The following is a 17,674-nucleotide window of genomic DNA, read 5'->3' as shown; positions in this document are numbered from 1 at the left end:
TTGAAATAAAGGCATGTTTAATTATTTTTTAATGGAAAGAAAACACTGATTGCTTTTTATTCAGCAGATTATGATTCGGCACCGTCCATTGGACCGGGGGGGGGGATTTGCTCATTAGAGAATAGAAAGGCAAATTTGTGGTATTCATGCTTTGCCCAAGGTCATCAGAAATTACTAGATGGTTACCATAAAATGCAAACTAAACCAGTAATCTGCCGATATGGCACTGTAAATATAAATCTGCAACCAAGTTTTGCTTTATCTAATGACTCTTTTATTCTTTTGTATTTCAGCTTTGGAACAAATTCCAAATTCTGTCCGTCTTTGGAAGGCTGCAGTGGAGCTTGAAGATGTTGATGATGCACGTATTATGTTGAGTCGAGCTGTTGAATGTTGCCCCACCAGCGTTGAAGTAAGTTTTTGTAGTACAATTTATAGCTAGGAGACTGGACTAGTGTAAGAATACCTTGGCTATGTTCAATTTCAAATCCCGTGCCATGTTGGCATGTGAACTGCTGACCTCATGATTGCATCATCATCATTTAACATGTGTTGGATGGTGTGACTGGGCTGGTAAATTGGAAGGCTGCACCAGACTCCAGTCGGATTTGGCATGGTTTTCTACAGCTGGATGCCCTTCTTAATGTCAACCACTCTAAGGGTGTAATGGGTGCTTTTACATGTCACTGGCACGGAGCCACTTGCGGGACACCAGTATCTGCCATGACTGCAATTTTGCTTGGCTTGATGGGTCTTCTCAAGCACGACACAATGTCATGGGTCATTGCCTCTGTGAGGCCCAACACTCGCAAGGAAAGGCCCGAAATATTCCCTTCCTAGCCTCATCTCTTACATGATCCATATTCCTAATCTATTTAATGTGTGTGTACGTGCATGCTGGCATGGCTATGTGATAAGAAATTTACTTCCTAACCACATGGTTTCAAGTTCATTCTCATTGTATAGCACCTTGAGCAAGTGTCTTCTGCTATAGCCCTTGGCCAACCAAGATCTTGTGAGTGGATTTGGTAGTCAAAAACTGAAAGAATCATGTTATATATGTGTGTGTGTGTGTGTGTGTGTTACTGTCTCTTTGCCTTGACTTCATGTGGCAGTTGTAAATGGATGTCACTGTCATGCAGGCAGTATCCTTCATTTCCAATCTTCCATGATAATATGTTTGGTCATGGCGAAATATCACCTTGTGCAGAAACAGGTGAGGATTGGCAACAGGAAGGGCATCCAGCTGTAAACAATCCGCCTCATCTACATCTGTCTTGCCTATACAAGCATAGACGAAGGGATGTTAAAACGACGATGATCTTATATGAGGTGCATTTAAAAAGTATCTGACTTATTTTTTTCCCTACAAAAATTAATGCTGCATGGACAAAATCATTTGAGTGAGAAGTGACATCACCTTGCCCACACTTGCATGAAAATTTTCATGCCGGGAGGCCATGTCAGTTCCCAGCTGTTATGCCTGGAGTAACAGACAAGTAGTGCACACTCATCAGATTTTTGTTTTCAATGAACATACTGAGCAGAGATATTGCATCAAGTTTTGCCAAAAGCTTTGTGATACCCAAGCTCAAATCATCCAAGAGATTCATCAGGCTTTTGGCAATGATGTCATGGGCTAAACTCAGATCAAGGAGTAGTACAATGGCTTGAAACATAGCTACACCTCAGTAGTGAGTGAGGCATGCTTAGGCAGGCCATCTACAAGCGGAAACAAAGAGCCAATTGAGAAGGCTCAGCAAATAGACATAGAAGACCATTGTGTAACAATCCAGGAAATTTCTCAGGAAGTGGGAATAAGCACAGGATCAGTGCATTCCATTTTAACAGAGGATTTGTGCATGCAGAGTTGTTGTCGTTGTTTGTTTCTTCTCAAGCGACGCCTGGCTCATAAGGGTCGGTTTCCCGGTTTCCTTGGCATATAGGTTCCCCACCTGGACGGGACGCCAGTCCGTTGCAGGTGAGCTGCAAGATGCAGGAGGAAAGAGTGAGAGAAAGTTGTGGTGAAAGAGTCAGCAGAAGTTCGCCGTTACCTTCTGCCGGAGCTGCATGGAGCTTAGGTGTTTCGCTCACAAACACACACATCGCCCGGTCTGAGATTCGAACCTGCGATCCCTCGACTGTGAGTCCGCTGCTCTAACCACTAGGCCATGTGCCTCCACATGCATGCAGAGAGTGTCGGTGAAATTCATTCCCAAGGTGTTGGTGGAGCCGCAGAAGCAACTCCACATGGAAATTGCTTAGATGTTGGACTGTGCAAATAACACCCAGACTCCATGAAGACCATTATCACTGGTGATGAGACACAGGCTTATGGTCTCTGCTCAAAGCATTCCATCATCTTGAATGAAAGCGAAAATTAAATTAGCATATGCTGCACGTTTTTACTATACACAGAATACAAGTGCTTTTTAGCTGGCACTAGCACTTGACTCTTTATACCAATCCACCTGAGATCAGTCCTGGTTCAGTGTTACAATCTTCATGCTTTACAAAGTAATCTGTTTTAAAACCATTCTTCAAACTACCATATTGATTTATGTTTCAGACACCAGATAATATTGACAAAGTTATTTTACCCAATTCATTCCTAATTTCAAAATTAATTGAAATAAAGCCAATAACGGCAGAAAGATGGTAACATGTTTGATTGCATATTAAACTGAAATTCACTCTCATCTAAATTCTTTGATGAAGTCTGATTTATTTCAATTTGCTAGCTGTGGTTGGCTCTCGCTCGGCTGGAAACTTATGAGAATGCCCGTAAAGTGTTGAATAAAGCACGTGAAAATATCCCAACGGACAGACAAATCTGGATTACTGCAGCAAAACTAGAAGAAGCCCAGGGGAATGAACACATGGTGGAGAAAATTGTTGACAGAGGTTTGTTAGAGTTTATCGTTATTATTATTATTATTATTATTATTATTATTATTATTATTATTATTATTATTATTATTAAGGTGCTGAGCTGGCAGAAATGCTTAGTGGTATTTCGTCTGTCTTTATGTTCTGAGTTCAAATTCCGCCAAGGTCAACTTTGCCTTTCATCCTTTCAGGGTTGATAAATTAAGTACCAGTTGAGTACTGGGGGTCGATGTAATCGACTTTCTCCCTCCCCACAATTTCAGACCATGTGCCTATAGTAGAAAGGATTAGTATTGTTGTTATTAAGGTGGTGAGCTGGCAGAATCGTTAGCATACCAGGTGAAATGCATTTCGTCTGTCTTTGTGTTCTGAGTTCAAATTCCACCTAGGTTGACTTTGCTTTTCATCCATTCAGGGTTGATAAAATAAGTACCAGTTGAACACTGGGGTCAATGTAATCAATTCATCCCCTCCTCCCTAAAATTGCTGCCCTTGTGGCAAAATTTGAAACCATTATTATTATTATTAAGGTAATGAGCTGGCAAAATTGTTAGCATGCCAGGTGAAATGCTTAGCAATATTTCATCTGCCATTACGTTCTGAGTTCAAATTCTACTGAGATCGACTTTGCCTTTTATCCTATCAGGGTCGATAAATTAAGTACCAGTTACGCACTGGGGTCGATGTAATCGACTTAATCCTTTGTCTGTCCTTGTTTGTCACCCCTATGTTTAGCCCCTTGTGGGCAATAAAGAAATAAGAAATATATGTGTATATATATATATATATATAAATATAAGGATGCAGGTGTGGCTGTGTTTTGCCAACTGCATGGTCCTAGGTTCAGTTCCACTGCATGATACCTTGAGCAACCGAAGCATTGTGAGTGAATCTGTAGATAGAAACTTGTGTGTGTATTAGTTAAGATAGCTGTCGCATGGACCATATCAACACTACTTTCGCATGAAAGAGCATCTTTTACCCTCAGTTACCCTTTGTATTATATTGCACTTCAACTGAACATCTTCGTCTTTCAGCACTTCACTCCCTGAAAGCCAACATGGTGGAGATCAACAGAGAACAGTGGATCAAAGATGCTGAGGACTGTGAGAAGGCCAACAGCATCCACACATGTCAGGCAATTGTGTATGTATCATTTGAAGCACATTTTCTTATTGATGTTATTGATGATGATGATGATTATTATTATTTATTACTATTATTATTATTATTGCTATCATTATTATTATTATTACTATTATTATTATTACTATTATTATTATTATTACTATTATTATTGAGTGAGAGAGCAGTTCATGCCATCAAAGTGACACTGGGGTAAAATATACGAAGCCCAATATACCCATCATGACTACCCGTCTGATAAGGTTACACCAGGCACATGCATCACAACCATATGTGCGCGACATGGTGATCTCATATCAAGATAAACAGCACATGACCTTGCAGGTGGGGCCCAGTTAGAATTTTCTTCAGGTTGAGTAGCCCATCCCACTCAAAAGGTCCCTGAATAAGGGTTGTTTAAGGATGTTGATAGAAACACCCATGTTTCCAGAGGTGAATTATTCAAACCCCAAAGAATCCTTCTCAACACATGGCTATGATGCTCCCCCACTGCTTCTGCTCATGATCAGAGATACAAATATCGTCAGCCACTAAGGGACATGCTCAACTGGTTACAGTCAAACAACTGACGAACAAATCTGTGGTATTGAGCAGAATATTTGCTGTAGCCCATCTTTTATACCAAGACAAAACAATGTACATAATAACACTTCCAATTATTATTATTATTATTATTACTATTACAATTATTATTATTATTACTATTACTATTATTATTACTATCATTATTATTATTATTATTACTATTATTATTATTATTATTATTATTACTATTATTATTATTACAATTATTATTATTACTATTATTACTATTACTATTATTACTATCATTATTATTATTATTATTATTATTATTATTATTATTAGTTCTGGTTGTCTGTGATCAAGCAGGCCCATAGCTATGACTTGGTAATCATGTTATCAGTTGATGGCTTCAAACAACCTGTTTTATATTCCAGCCGTGCTGTGATTGGAGTCAATGTTGAGGAAGAGGACAGAAAACACACATGGATGGAAGATGCTGAGTCAGTGAGTAGTTTTCACTACAGGACAGTAATGATGATAAAAATGGTGGCAGAGCAGTATATGTTGTAAATACCATATTTGATGGCATGAAAGACACACTGGTATATTAAGGAGTACTGCAATTTCAGCAGAACATAATCAAGAAAAAATGCTTTTTATGCATTAAGATTTATAGGAAGTTCAGCTTCACACATAGAACCCAGCATGATTTTTGAGACTTTTTTTTAAATAGTGTGTCTTTTATGCCATTTAATAAGGTACTGAGTTAAGGATGGTGAAGAAACATTGCTGATGGTATACTAAAGCAAGCAGTTGGTAATATTTACTGTTTGTATGTTTTGTACATTAAGTATCTAAAACAGTTCTATATTTAAGAGATGAGGAATTATGTACATTATTTACATTTGATGACTGGCTTCTGTGCCGGTGGCACATAAAAAGCACCATTCAAACATGATCGTTACCAGCGTCGCCTTACTGGCACGTGAAAAACATTCGAGCAAGGTTGTTGCAGTGCCGCTGGACTGGCTCCTGTGCAGGTGGCATGTAAAAAACACCACTTGAGTGTGGTCATTGCTAGTACCACCTGACTGGCCTTCATGCCAGTGGCACGTAAAAGCACCCACTACACTCTCGGAGTGGTTGGCGTTAGGAAGGGCATCCAGCTGTAGAAACTCTGCCAGATCAGATTGGAGCCTGGTGCAGCCATCTGGTTCACTAGTCCTCAGTCAAATCGTTCAACCCAAGCCTGTATGGAAAACATGTTAAACGATGAGGATGATACACACATGCATCCACATATCTGCATGTGTATCTGTGTGTTTGCATTCCACTAAAAACCCTTCAATGCAGTGCCCCAGCATGACCGCTATCCAATGATTGAAACAAGCAAAAGATAAAAGATAAATTTTATTAAAAAACATAAACTAAATACTACTGCATGATTGTTTTGGGTCAAGAAATTAAAAAACCTAATGACTTAGTAAAACACTGTTTTTCTTCTTTTTTGACCTTTCTCACTCTCTCTCTTTCATTCTTTCCATCCAGTGTGCATTACATAACGCATATGAGTGTGCCAGAGCTATCTATTCCCATGCTTTGGCTGTGTTCCCCAGTAAGAAAAGTATCTGGCTAAGAGCAGCGTATTTTGAGAAGAACCATGGATCAAGGTAAATATTTTTTCATAATCAATCAATTCTATAATTTACTCTGTGTGCAGGCTGGAGAGCAGGAATGGCTATTCCTTTACTCATAGTTTGGACGAATATGTTATATGTGTAGGAGTGGCTGTGTGGCAAGTAGCTTGCTTACCAACCACATGGTTCTGGGTTCAGTTCCACTGCGTGGCCCCTTGGGCAAGTGTTTTCTACTATAGCCTCAGGCCGACCAAAGCCTTGAGTAGATTTGGTAGATGGAAACTAAAAGAAGCCTGTCATATATATGTATATATATATGTGTGTCTGTGTTTGTCTCCCCAACATCGCTTGACAACCGATGCTGGTGTGTTTATGTCCCCGTAACTTAGCGATTCGGCAAAAGAGACTGATAGAATAAGTACTAGGCTTACAAAGAATAAGTCCTGGGCTCGACTAAAGGCAGTGCTCCAGCATGGCCACAGTCAAATGACTGAAACAAGTAAAAGAGTAAAGAGAGAGTATTGTTTTACTGGTAGATGTCTTTCCTGTTGGCAATCCTTACCTGTTTTCCAAGTAAGGGATCTCTTATTCTACATGGCTTCAAAGATGCAAAGTGACTAAACAATTTGCTGACAAGAGAGGCTTACATAAAAACTGCCCACTGCACTTTCATGCAAGTTGTCTCAGATGTAAACAAACATATGCACATGCACACACGCAGAAACACGCACAAACACACACACGCAATATTTTCTTTCAGTTCCTTTCTACAAAATTCGCACTCAAAGCAATGGTCGACCTAGAGCTATAGTAGAAGACACTTGCCTAAGGTGTCACTCGGTGGAACCGAAACCAAAACCAAATGGTTACAAAGCAATCTTCTTAACCACACAGCCATGCTTATGCCTTTGTGTGTCAGTGTGTATGTGCGTGTATGTGTTTATTTTCTTTATTCTGTTTTCCTTTTTAAGTATTCAGATCTTGAAAGACCCTTTCATTTCTCTCCTGCCAGTTGCTGGTATGGAGAATAATGACCTATAAGTTTGTCTCAGCTATAAAGGGCCCAGAAATTCCCTATGACAGGAGCTAGGATTTGAATTCAAATTGTGCAAAGCAGAAGCAAATGCTGCTAGGTATCTCGTTTGATAATGTAGGCTTCCTTCAGTTTCCATCAAATTCACTCTCAGGGCATTAGGTGGCCCAGGGTTATAGAAGAAGACACTTGTCCAAACCTAAAACTATGTTGTTGCAAAGCAAATTTCTTAATAATTCAACCATGCTTATCTTTTGTGTGTGTGTGTGTGCATGTGTGCACGCACATGCACATGTGTGCATATGTATGTATCCCTATTTTCCTAGTGTGTATGTGTATTGTACTAATTCATATACATCTCTACAGCTACAGTATGACATCAGTTAATTGCCTACCATCATTCTTTACAGAGAGTCGTTAGAGGTCCTGTTGCAAAGGGCAGTTGCTCATTGTCCCAAAGCAGAAGTACTCTGGCTCATGGGAGCCAAATCAAAGTGGCTTGCAGTAAGTATGTTATTTCATTGTAATACAATTGATATTCTATTATACTGGATTGTATTGTGTGATGTTGTATGGTATTATGTTGGTTGCTACTGTGTAATATTAGTGTTATGTAACATATGTGATGTTACCCACCTCAAGTTAAACCTTTCATGCTACAAGGAAAACTGCTTTGTTTGTATGTTCTATATATCTGTCTAGGTATATATTTTGTTTATCTGTTATTGTGTTGTTGTATTTAATAGAATGTGCAGTAAGGAAAGCTTTCATCATTTTACTAACATTTTGCAATGAAAAATACATGCAGCTCCTTAACCCTTTAGCATTTAAACCGGCCATATCCGGCCGAAAGTATTCTGCCTGTTTTATGTTCAAACCGACCAAATCTGGTCTCTCACACCAACCCTACATTATCGTTTTAAAAATTAACAGCAACCTCATCAAAATCTCATAGCTACATTGATATACATGATTAGTTCAAAACAATGTGGATAAAAAAGCATTAATTTGAGTAGAATAATGCGAACACTAAAGGGTTAAACTTGTAGGACTTTTAAGAGTTGTTACTTAGCTCCAAGTTACTGTTGTTAAGTGAATTAGAGATAAATCTTGCTCTGGATAAAACACCAATCTACCTCAGGTAACATTCTCAGATAATCTGAGACCTGTTCCTGGTAGATAAGGGAACTGAAATAGATATTTTTCTTAATAAAAATCATAAGGATTTATTTCAAAAACGTGTAATGGAAGATTATGAAAATATCACATTAATATAAAGTGTTTCTGTTTTCAATAATTGCTACGTCCAGTTGCAGAAACCAATATTTTGTGATACATCAACCAAGTTTTCACTTCTATCTCCCAAGTTTGAAGAAAATCATTTTTATTTTTCTTACAAAAATATTATGTTGCTTTCACAAAGAATAATGTTTGTATATTTTGCTATATACCCTTGCACTGTTTCTCTATCATTTTAGTCCTTGTTATATTTTACTATGTATATCTGTAAGTATATGCCTATAGTATGCTGTTATATCCTTTACAGCTAGCCAGGTATCTCTACACCATGTTATATATATATACACTCACGGAGTGGTTGGCGTTAGGAAGGGCATCCAGCCGTAGAAACACTGCCAGATCTGACTGGGCCTGATGAAGCCTTCCAGCTTCACAGACCCCAGTTGAACCGTCTAACCCATGCTAGCATGGAAAACGGACGCTAAATGATGATGATGATGATGATGATGATAATATATGTGTGTGTGTGTGTGTGTGTGTGTGTGTATGGAGGCACATGGCCTAGTGGTTAGAGCAGCGGACTCACAGTCGAGGGATCGTGGGTTTGAATCTCAGACCGGGCGATGTGTGTGTTTAGGAGCGAAACACCTAAGCTCCACATGACTCCAGCAGAAGGTAATGGCGAACCTCTGCTGATTCTTTGCCACAACTTTCTCTCTCTCTTTCCTCCTGCATCTTGCAGCTCACCTGTGATGGACCGGCGTCCTGTCCAGGTGGGGAAGCTATACACCAAGGAAACCGAGAAACCGGCCCTTATGAGCCAGGTATGGCTCGAGAAGGAACAAAAAACTGTATGCTTATGCTGTATACTGCATTTCATTTGTTGTGGATCCTTCCTACATATTCATGTGTGTGCTGTGCATTTTGCTCCTCTCAGTCACCCCTAATATCTTTCCCTCTTCTCTATTACAGGGTGATGTGCCAGCTGCACGAAGTATCTTGGCTCTGGCATTTCAGGCCAACCCAAACAGTGAAGAAATCTGGTTGGCTGCCGTCAAACTGGAGAGTGAAAACAATGAATATGAACGTGCTCGGCGTTTGCTACAGAAGGCTCGTGCCAGTGCACCAACACCTCGGGTAAGTGATCTGCACTATTTTTTTCTCTTGCTGTCCTTTGTTTTTTGCTCCATGCATTGCCCTAGCAGTTAAGGTATTGGGATCATGACCCTAAGGTTGTGACTTCAATGTGTTGTGTCCTTCAACAAGGTGCTTCATTTCATGCTGTTACAATCTTCTCAACACAAATGAGTACCTGCCAAGTGCTGCTACAGCTCTCACACTCTCTCTCTCTCACTCTCTGTCTCTCTCTCTCTCCCACTCTCTGTCTCTCCCTTTCTCTCTCTCTCTCTCTCTCTCTCTCTCTTCCTCCAGTTGTTACATCCTGGATATTCCTCTGCTCAAGAGAAGGAGGTGCCAAGAGAGTGTCTCTGTCTACTTTTGACTAAGTAGACATATAAAGCAATTAATAAAAATATGGTACATGCTATTAAGTCATACTCATTTGCTAGTGATGGCCACAGCAGTTTATACATTGTCTTCTGCCTGCTTTTTCTGCCTTTATTTCAATCTTACTCTCCTATTCTGAGTCTCATTGTACATGTCTCCCTTTCTTCTTCATTTTTTTCTGCTTGATGTTCTTTCTCTCTTTCTCCACCCCTCTCTTCTGTTTCTCTCTTCTTGCTTTCCATCTCTCATGTAGTCTTTCTCCTTCATCTTACTCCTTTCCTTCTTTCTCTCCCTCTTTCTCCTCCTCTGCTCCTTCTTTATTTCCGTTTTTACCTCCTCAATCAAAGAGAGTGGTACCTAGATATGTTGGGTAACTTCTATTTCTCTGGCAAAGAAATGACTTACTTAAGCCCTTCACTCCCTATGGAGCATAGGCCATTGACAACTTTTCCTTGCTGTTCTCAACTCTGGGCTGTCAGCACTGCTTCTGCAACCTTGCTTTTTCTTCTAGACACATAGAGGTGTCGGCCCTATACAAACCCATTTTTATCTCTAGGAAGGGATACTCTATATTGGTCTGGCCTCTATCTTTTCATCTGTCTTGCATTTCGAAGTTCTATCAGGCTCTTACACTCCACTGGCATAGCTCTCAGAGACATTGAGGCCCAAAATCCACCACATTGCTACAAAGATAGCCTTTATGATAGAAATAACAGCACTTTTAAATGTTGGGAGTCCACTTTTAGCAGTTATACGTGACCAGTCTGGATTTTCCCTGTTTTGGGTAACAATGGGGTGGTATGTTAATTTGTTGTCTCAGTCTAAATAATATTACATACTTTTCTTATTGGGATCATAAAGGTAGATTATCTTGTGTCTGTCTAAATGCCTAGTAATCTCTGTTTGGGGTATCAGATGATTTGTAGTAGTTAGGTTGTATTGGATCAATCTAAGTGACAACTGTTCTTTCTCTATTGTAGGTGATGATGAAGTCAGTGAAGCTGGAATGGTGTCTTGGAGAGATTGACAATGCCAAGCTATTGCTGGAAGAAGCTGTCAAACACTACCCTGACTTTGCTAAGGTTTGTCAGTCCATCTGTATATGTGTGTGTCTCGTTCTCTTCCCCTCTTTCTCTCTCTCTCTCTATATATACAGGTGTTGGACAAAATAATGGAAACACCTAGCATCATAATTTTGAAATATCTATAAAACCGTCAAAAGCTTGTTTATTTTTATGTTTTTTGATTTATTATTAGTGTTGCTTAATATGTTTTGTTAGTATTGCTGTTTCTTTTCAGATATCATCAGAAAAGGGTAATTAAAATTCATTAAAATGACAGATCTATTAGACTTTCAAAGAGGTCAAACAGCCAATATGTTTGGTGTATCAAGAAGTACTGTCTCGAAAGTAATGACAGCCTTTGAGAAAGAGGGAAAAACCTCTTCGTCAAAACAAAACTCCGGAAGAAAACCAAAACTTTCAGATAGGGACCGTCAGACTCTTACACGAATTGTTAGAAAGAATCACAAAAGTACAGCTCCCAAAATTACTGTAGAGCTTAATGACCACCTCGAGAACCCAGTTGACCGGGAGCTGCACAAAGCCGGATTTCACAGGAAGGCTGCAATCAGAAAACCACTACTTTGAAAAGCAAACGTAGCAAAGCATTTAGAGTGGAGTAAAAACCTACAGAATTGGTCCCTAGAGCAGTGGAAGAATGTTATTTTCTTGGACAAGTCATCCTTTACCTTATTTCGGACCACTGGCTTAGTATACATGTGGAGACAGCCTAAAAAAGCATTTGACCCAGACTGCCTTCTTCCAGCTGTTGAACATGAAGGATTTGTGATGATCTGTGGGTCACTATATCTTGGAAATCCGCTGGTCCAATGATTTCCCTTCATAACAGAATTAATTGTCAAGACTAGTTAAGCATTTTATCTGATCAAATTCATCCTATGTTTGCAGAACTGTTTCCGGAGGGAAACGCAATCCTTCAGGATGATAATACACCAATTCACACAGCTAAAGTTGTTACTGAATGGCACGAGGAACATTCTAGTGAAGTTGAAGATCTTACCTGACCACCACAGTCCCCAGATCTCACTATTATTGAACATTTATGGTGCATTTTAGAAAAACAAGTTAGGAGTCGATATCCTCCACCATCATCACTACAAGAGCTGGAGACTGTTTTAGCTGAAGAATTCAAGCTGTAATTACTACCAAAGGTGGTCCTACCTCATATTAAAATAAATTTGTTTGAAATTTTAAGGTGTTTCCATTATTTGTCCAACCTATGTATATGTGTGTGTGTGTATATGCAAGGGGCATATGAAAAGTTTTGAGCCTTGAAGTCTTTTACCTTCATCAGAAATCTTGTACCATGTTTTCTCTTTTTGAGGTTCAAAACTTTTCATATACCCCTTGTATATATGAATGTATGTATATATATTAATGTTCACTCATACAAATGTGATGATCATATACATTACACCCTGCCAATGCAGATTCACATCAGTATAAAAGTAATCCTTATCTTCTATTTTGTTGCCAGTCTCTGGTTACCAAATGAGAAACCAAACAAATTTCATTCCGTAGTAGTTAGTTGGTCAATGTAAATCCTAATTAACCCTTATAATTATTCTTTTTGTTTTTTTTAGTTGTGGATGATGAAAGGTCAAATTGAGGAACAGCGGGGTAACATAAATATTGCCAGAGAGGCTTACAACCAAGGGGTAACTATACCTTAATGCTTCTTTGATGTGTAACTTCTCACTGAGACCCCAGCTTTACTGTCTAACTGTTCCATTTTTCTGTAATACATCTGCATAGTCAAAGAGTAAATGTTAATTATATAAACAAACTGTTGTTACCAGTTGTCTTAAATATATATATAATCTGAAACTGTTGTTGTCATTCATTGCTCTGAACATGTTGCTACCAAGACCCTCATCACTTTGTGTCCTAAAAAGATGTTATTATCACATACACACAACTATGTCTAAACATACATGCTGGAACTACTCTGTGTTCTTAACATTTTGTTGCTATCACAACCAAAGACCTAAACACACACACACTGTTCCATGTTATAACCCTATTGATGATATCTCACACATTATTAAATGTCCAAAAATATTGTTGCTATCACACATACTATTCCATGTCCTAAATTTCATTACTATCATTTGCATACACTGTTCCATGTCCTAACCCTGTTTTTGTTATCACACACACTGTTCCATGTTATAACCCTATTGATGATATCTCACACATTATTAAATGTCCAAAAATATTGTTGCTATCACACATACTATTCCATGTCCTAACCCTGTTTTTGTTATCACACACACTATTCCATATCCTAAACATATTGTTACCATCACATACACTGTGCCATGTCTTAATCCTGTTGTTGTTGCTGTCACGCTTAGTTTTCCTTGTCCTAAGCATATTGTTGCTATCACACACACACATGACACCATATTCCAAATGTGTTATTACTACACACCCACACACATACGCATAATCTTTGTCCACTTCTTTACCTCCTACTCAATCGTACACTCATGTTATTATTCTGTACTGGTCACTTCAGTTAAAGAAATGCCCAAATGCCATACCGCTTTGGTTGTTACTGTCTCGACTGGAGGAAAAAGCCGGTCAGCTGATTAAAGCCCGTTCCATCCTGGAGAAGGCCAGATTAAAGAATTCTCATTCACCAGATTTATGGTAAGTTCATTAATCTATACACTTTGAGAATCGGTTTATTGCAGAAGTAGAATAATGGACAAAAAACAAAAGAAGAGCTTACAATTCTAAGAGGAAAGTTGAAAAACCTGATGATGATCTTTTGTGCTTGAAATATACTCTTTTACTCTTTACTCTTTTACTTGTTTCAGTCATTTGACTGTGGCCCTCCTTTAGTCGAGCAAATCGACCCCAGGACTTATTCTTTGTAGGCCTAGTACTTATTCTATCGGTCTCTTTTGCCGAACCGCTAACTTACGGAGACGTAAATACACCAGCATCAGTTGTCAAGCGATGTTGGACAAACACAGACACACAAACATATTGTTACGAAACGGACTGGAATCGCCCGCCGTCGTCGCTCGTCCCGAACGGCTCACACATTCGCCACGGAACCCAAAGAGGAGGAGAGAGGAGAGATACAGATAAAGTCACATCACAACCGCAGCAGAGATACAGAGGCACAACCCGAGATACAACCCAAAGAGGCAAGGCAACAACTGGCAACACTGGCTTATATTCAAACAACAGTTTATACGACAATTACAATTGTTACAACATCAAGATACATCAAAGCATGCACGTGACTACTCAATACATAATACAACAGCATTTCAAGAGTACAACTCAAAGCATAATACAACATCATGTAACAATTCAAGAGTACACGTCCCAAGACAACAGTTCTTTAAAGTCTCTTCCTAAACATCACAATCAACAAGTCCTTTACTCTTCTTCTTCACAATGTCCTTTATCGACCACATCGACAGAGTCCTTGACTGTTCTCTCTTCTTTTCTTTTATATCGTGACACGTATCAATACACAATCAATACAATTAAATACCTTATTCCCAATTGAATCTGCCAGTGTCCCATTCCTCTCAATACTGCTAATTCCTCTGTACAATATTCCCTTCTGTACCGCCAAGCCTTCATATCCCAGCCTGGTCCCAAGATTCCAACTCCTTGCTGACTTCCAAGATCCGTCTGTGTTCTTCGACGACCGCTCAACGACTGCCAAGACCTCACTTCGTCTCTGTGCTTCTTCCACTCCCTCATCTCCCTCTGTACCGCTCATACCCTCTCTAACTGTCCCTTAGTCTTATACTCTATCTCTCTCATGACAGCTCTACCATACTCTCTGCCTGTCCTTCTCTCCCACTGTCAATACCCTCTCCATCTGCTCTTAGATTCCCTTAATCTGTCTTCCTCTCTCACATTCTCACTGACCCTTTTCTCAACCGCACGAGGTCACAGGTCATTCCAAAACCCATCAGTCCTCCATTAGACAAAGAACCCGTCACATTTCACCAGACATCATGGTGCTATTATTCCTATGTGGGTCATCAGAAATGCACCTAGCCAACCGTAACAATATACACACACATACATATATATACGATGGGCTTCTTTCAGTTCCCGTCTACCAAATCCACTCACAAGGCTTTGGTTGGCCCGAGACTATAGTAGAAGACACTTGCCCAAGGTGCCACGTAGTGGGACTGAACCTGGAACCATGTGGTTGGTAAGCAAGCTGCTTACCACACAGCCACTCCTACGCCTATATAAAGGTTTTTCAACTTTTCTCTTTGCATTGTAAGATCTTTATGTTAATCACCATTCATTACTATTGTAAGGAGGTGCAATGGCCCAGTGGTTAGGGCAGCGGACTCGTGGTCATAGGATCGCGGTTTCGATTCCCAGACCGGGCGTTGTGAGTGTTTATTCAGCGAAAACACCTAAAGCTCCACGAGGCTCCAGCAGGGGATGGTGGTGATCCCTGCTGTACTCTTTCACCACAACTTTCTCTCACTCTTACTTCCTGTTTCTGTTGTACCTGTATTTCAAAGGACCGGCCTTGTCACTCTCTGTGTCATGCTGAATATCCCCAAGAACTACGTTAAGGGTACCCGTGTCTGTGGAGTGCTCTGCCACTTACACGTTAATTTCACAAGCAGGCTGTTCCGTTGATCGGATCAACCGGAACCCTCGTCGTCGTAACCGATGGAGTGCTTCCACCACTATTGTAAATTCTTACCTCTCTGCTCTGCCAACTTCTACCATTACATCTCTTATAGACAATCCTGTAACATCTCACATGCTGAATGTTGTATTCCTTAAATGTCTATTTCCAGGTTGGAAGCAATCCGTGTTGAGAACCGTGCCTCCCTAAAGAACATAGCGCAGACTCTTATGGCTAAAGGTATTTCTTTCTTTTTTTTCTCTCTTTCTTTTCCTTGGCTTTGTGTGTGTGTGTGTACATGTATTTGTTCATTTATTTTACATTTATTTTCCTTTCTGGCACATGAATTAGCTGAATATATTATTGATGCACTGTCTTACAGTTGGATGCTCTTCCTGTCATTAAACAGGTGCCACGCAGTAGTATTGAACCTGAAGCCATTTGACTGGGAAGCAAACTTCTTGACTTCACACCCACTCCTGCACCTAAATAAATGCACATGCACACAAGCGAGTACACACACACACACACGCACACATACACACACATTGAATATATGTATGGACAAATATAAAACTGGAAAAATATTTCTTGAAATTATCTCCCCTTCTAATTCAGAGTTGCTAACAATTGCCACTAGGGTTTTGTTATCCATCTCTGTCCATAAGGAAAATCTTAATGAATTAGAATTTCAGTGCCCCTACCACCCCAGCTTCAACTACTCCCACCCACCCCCACACACACATGCACAGACACACATCATTATCATCTTCATCGTTTTTATGTCTGGTTTTTTCCCATGCTAGCATAAGGTTGTGTGAGATATTTCTTGAGGCAATATTCAGTGGCTGAGTAGAGCACTTTATTCCACATCTTTGCACATCAAACCGCATAACTGTTGGACTGTTTGTTTATGCAGGACATAAACATATCACTAATACTCAAGCAGAGTCAATGTAAAGCAACATCGAGACAAACATACATTCATATACACTCACAGGCACCAACAGTTACATGCGTTAGTTACATTTCATGTCGTGGGAAGAAGGACTTGCTTTTCATCCTTCTGTGGCCAACAAAATAATATGATATTGTTGTTTAGTTCCAGGTCAGTCCTGAACAAACAGTAATTTTGTGGTAAGACACCCAAACTCTTTTCTCTTTGTGACTGTGGTGAGCTACATTTACAGCAGTCTTGATACTACCTCCCCATCCAGGGCAAATGCCTCACCACAATCTGAAGCATCTGGTTATTGAAAATTGTATCTTATTTCTTTACTACCCAAAGGTGGCTAAACACAGAGGGGACAAACAAGGACAGACAAACGGATTAAGTCGATTGTATCAACCTCAGTGTGTAACTGGTACTTATTTAATCGATCCCGAAAGCATGAAAGGCAAAGTCGACCTCGGCGGAATTTGAACTCAGAACGTAGCGGCAGACAAAATACCGCTAAGCACTTCGCCTGGCATGCTAACAATTCTGCCAGCTCACCGCCTAATTATATCTTAATGAAGTTTTCGTCTGACCTATGCAAGAATGGATAAGTAGGCTTTAAAACTATGAAGATGACATTCATTAATCATCTACTTAAAATATGTGGCAACTAAGATACATTTCACCATGCTGTACCAAGAATCTCTATACTCCATCAGCTTTAGTAAGTCTTCAGTTTCACATTGTGTGTCTCTGTCACATCAAAGAAACTGATTTGTGCTTGTTTAACTCAGGTCAAACTTGGCTGAACAGATATATGGACAAAAGTGTTCTGGCTATGATTTTCTCATTGTCTTGAAATTTTGTTTTTTCCTTTGGTATAGGCACAAGATTGTCTATGTCATTAAGAAGCTTGATTCCTAATGACATGGTCCTGGATTTAATTCCATTGTGCAGCATCTTGGGCAAGTGGCTTCTACTATAACCCTGGGTCAATCAAAGCTATGTGAGTGGATTTGTGGACAGACTGGCTCCTGTGCAGGT

The 17,674-nt window shown here is 39.7% G+C and overlaps 1 protein-coding gene across 2 annotated transcripts in view; it reads left to right on the top strand.

The window, feature by feature from the left end:
- Positions 1–17,674, top strand: part of LOC115210934 (pre-mRNA-processing factor 6) — a 52,051-nt gene that overhangs the window by 21,896 nt on the left and 12,481 nt on the right. For both annotated transcript variants that reach the window (XM_029779723.2, XM_029779722.2), the window contains exons 12-22: positions 294–412; positions 2,742–2,904; positions 3,927–4,035; positions 4,995–5,064; positions 6,109–6,230; positions 7,641–7,734; positions 9,442–9,606; positions 10,956–11,057; positions 12,641–12,715; positions 13,579–13,712; positions 15,866–15,933. In XM_029779723.2, the coding sequence (XP_029635583.1) occupies positions 294–412; positions 2,742–2,904; positions 3,927–4,035; positions 4,995–5,064; positions 6,109–6,230; positions 7,641–7,734; positions 9,442–9,606; positions 10,956–11,057; positions 12,641–12,715; positions 13,579–13,712; positions 15,866–15,933 (1,221 nt within the window). The remainder of the gene's footprint in view (positions 1–293; positions 413–2,741; positions 2,905–3,926; positions 4,036–4,994; positions 5,065–6,108; positions 6,231–7,640; positions 7,735–9,441; positions 9,607–10,955; positions 11,058–12,640; positions 12,716–13,578; positions 13,713–15,865; positions 15,934–17,674) is intronic.

This window comes from Octopus sinensis, linkage group LG4 (genome assembly GCF_006345805.1).
Source record: "Octopus sinensis linkage group LG4, ASM634580v1, whole genome shotgun sequence".
NCBI classification, from domain to species: domain Eukaryota; kingdom Metazoa; phylum Mollusca; class Cephalopoda; order Octopoda; family Octopodidae; genus Octopus; species Octopus sinensis.
Note: the sequence above shows the minus strand (reverse complement) of the source record. Positions and strands in the feature narration are given on the sequence as shown.